This window comes from Nicotiana tabacum, chromosome 19, assembly GCF_000715075.1.
Source record: "Nicotiana tabacum cultivar K326 chromosome 19, ASM71507v2, whole genome shotgun sequence".
NCBI lineage: Eukaryota > Viridiplantae > Streptophyta > Magnoliopsida > Solanales > Solanaceae > Nicotiana > Nicotiana tabacum.
In genome coordinates this window covers 146,522,624-146,525,524 of record NC_134098.1, presented here as the reverse complement: position 1 = coordinate 146,525,524, position 2,901 = coordinate 146,522,624, and the positions used below count along the sequence as shown (strand labels likewise).

The following is a 2,901-nucleotide window of genomic DNA, read 5'->3' as shown; positions in this document are numbered from 1 at the left end:
ACATAATTTACTTGACTTTCATATCACAAAAGGTCTTCTATTATAAATGAGGAACAACCCCTTTTATTTATATACAATAACTCAATCAGTGTCATACTAACATAATTATATCATCATTTTTCCACCCTCCACTCTAGCAAAGAAAACCAAAAAACAATCACTTTTCCTCGTTTTATCTATACACAACAATGGTAAACAAAAATCACTCTTCATCTTGATTTCCATAATTCCTAGCATCAAGAACTTGACTTTTTGTTCTCTTTGGATGGCGATGGTGGTGCTTGTTAAACTTCAACCTCCCCGTCTCTTTGAAATGTTGTTGTTCAATTGGATCTATCTCGCATTCTGGTGGTGGCACTGAGTATCTCAAAGAATCGTAACAATAAGAATAATACATATATTTTGACCTAAATCTTTTCATAGCCATTCTTTGTCTTGGTGTAATTCTTGAAAAATCTGCCTTTTGAAGTTCATCATCTTTCTCATCACAACTAGGGTTGTTTACTACTTGTTCCAATGGATCCATTGCACATCCATTTAGTACTAAATCAGTGAATTCAGCTATAAATGGTGCATATTTGTAATTTGTTTTATATTTGCCTCCTGAAGTAGCCCAATCTGAAGCATCCCATATTGTTGCATATAGTCCCATTGGCTTTGATGGATAGTCTCCTCCCATTGCATCATTACGTACGATTTCTCTAATTGGAACATCATCTATATAAAATCTGTTCTCAAATAAAATTAAAAAAGAATTTAATTAAAAAATTGTCAATAATTGAGTTGGTTCAATATTAAAAGATATCTATCATTTAATTACTTTAATGTGGATTAGGTTATATGAACTTTTTTTCTAATTAGAAATAATATATGTTGTCAATTCAATGTAATACAAAGTGGTTAAACTATATTTATCTCTCTTTTTTCTAGTGAGAAATAATTTATGTTAGTTAATTCAATGTAATACAAAGTGGTTAAACTAATTCAACCAGACTATTGGTTGAATGGTTGGCGTATCTTGAAGAGGTTTTAGAAAGAAAATTCTCAACGTCTCCTATTGTTTGTTTCTGTGTGTTTTCCTTTTTCATATTATCTTCTAAAAAATATTATAGCCATATGTTTTGTATGTGATAAACTGGTAATCCAAACTCATGTTAACATCCAAAAAGAAAAAAATAAGCAAATTAAATTGTCAAATCATCAATTAAGACCTTGAAATTGATAGACGTAATTGTCATTTGTCAATAAGTTACTTTAATATTGGAGATTATTAATTAGGTTATCTACAATTTGATCACGGAACATCAAACTTTTCAGTTCAGCTATACGTCGTCCATTTAATAAATCAGATAAACTATCTGACAAGTTAAATGAATAGATTCATTGAACCAGTCAAGTACAAATTCATCACGTCAAAGAAAAAAGAAAAGTCGCACCTTACGTTCTCAATATTCAAAAAGCATATTATTAATTGGTAATATCTCCCTGAACTTTCAATTTCCTAATTTTATATTTCTGTTTGTACTTTTCTGATACCTAATTACCTGAAATGGTCTTCTTTTTTGTTGTAGATTTCAGATTTCCGATCATAAATTTCCTAATATTTATAGGAATTTTAACTTATATCTACAATATATTTACATAGCAAATTTCACATTTAATTTACGGCAGATTCTTGTCCCAGATCATTTTGAAAGTTATCCAAGTTGAATTATAAGAATACAAATGCTTCCTTTTTTAATTTTATCAGTGCAATTTAATATGTTCTAAGAGGTTATTTGTCTCTTTTTTAAGGGAGTAATTTTCTACAGTAATTAATTTTCAAGTAATCTAATGGTGTAAAAAATTCCTATTTATAATATACTTAACATATTATACATGTGATCCTTGGAAGTTATGTGTACCATATTTCTTTCTAGAAAAGGAACTGTAGTTTTGAAATGGTCAAATATCAAAAGAAGCCGCAAATTTGTCAAATTCAACGAACCCGCGTTGGTAAAAGGATGATATGATGTTTGTACTTTTCTTAAAATTGAAGAAAGAAGTTAAAAAAACTCACATGATGTTTTTGTTGGTCCACAGGATACTGTAACGATGAAATTCTTTAGAAGGGTCGAACCAAAGATAATATCGTTCTTCTCTTCCTCTACTTGTGCTTCCATTTCCATACATATTTGTCTGAAATCTCCAAGCTTTTCCTCTTATATTTCCCAGAAACTCAAAATCCAGTTCATCATGTGTCTTTGTAAATAAATCACCATTCGTCGTCTGCCCAAAACAAACAAATAAATAAATATATACGTGATCGTATTAATTAAAACTACGATATGAAAATCATAATATTTGGAAAAAAGAATAGTAGAGATGCATACATAGAAGGCAACAACGATTCCTGCAGTATAATCTGATGGCAATTTTATCTTAGCACTGAAGAAACCATGGTTGTAGAGGTCAGAAGATTTAAACCCTGAACCTGTAAGAATTTTAAATAATTACAATGGGAAATAAATTTAGAAATATATATATGGTATGGTAAAAACTACGATAACAGAACAGCTGGAAGACATAAAACAAAGAAAAAGAAAATCATATGATAGTTATATGTACATCTGTAGAGGAAAATAAAGGATTTTCATGAAGTTACGTTAACTTAATTTCCAAAAAGTATTTTTTATGACTTCGGTCGTACTAAACAGGTTGAATATACATATTTTTACCTGTGCGTTGGTTGAGGTGAAGTTGAAGGCTCTTATCATCAGTAGCATGAAGAATGTTTCCTTCGCCAAAGAGATGGCTGAAGCCATCGCTAAAAGGTATGGTGGAGACATTAAGGGCTGTACTAAACCAGACATGGAAAAACAAGAAGACAGACAGACATATCTTCTTTCTGATGAAATCCAT

At 30.3% G+C, this 2,901-nt stretch overlaps 1 protein-coding gene across 1 annotated transcript; it reads right to left on the bottom strand.

The window, feature by feature from the left end:
* Positions 1–202: 202 nt before the first annotated feature.
* On the bottom strand, positions 203–2,901 carry LOC107762311 (probable xyloglucan endotransglucosylase/hydrolase protein 30). The gene is given in 6 exon segments (NM_001324753.1): positions 203–728; positions 2,060–2,268; positions 2,373–2,473; positions 2,718–2,827; positions 2,830–2,833; positions 2,835–2,901. Coding segments are annotated over 6 exon segments (1,017 nt in total).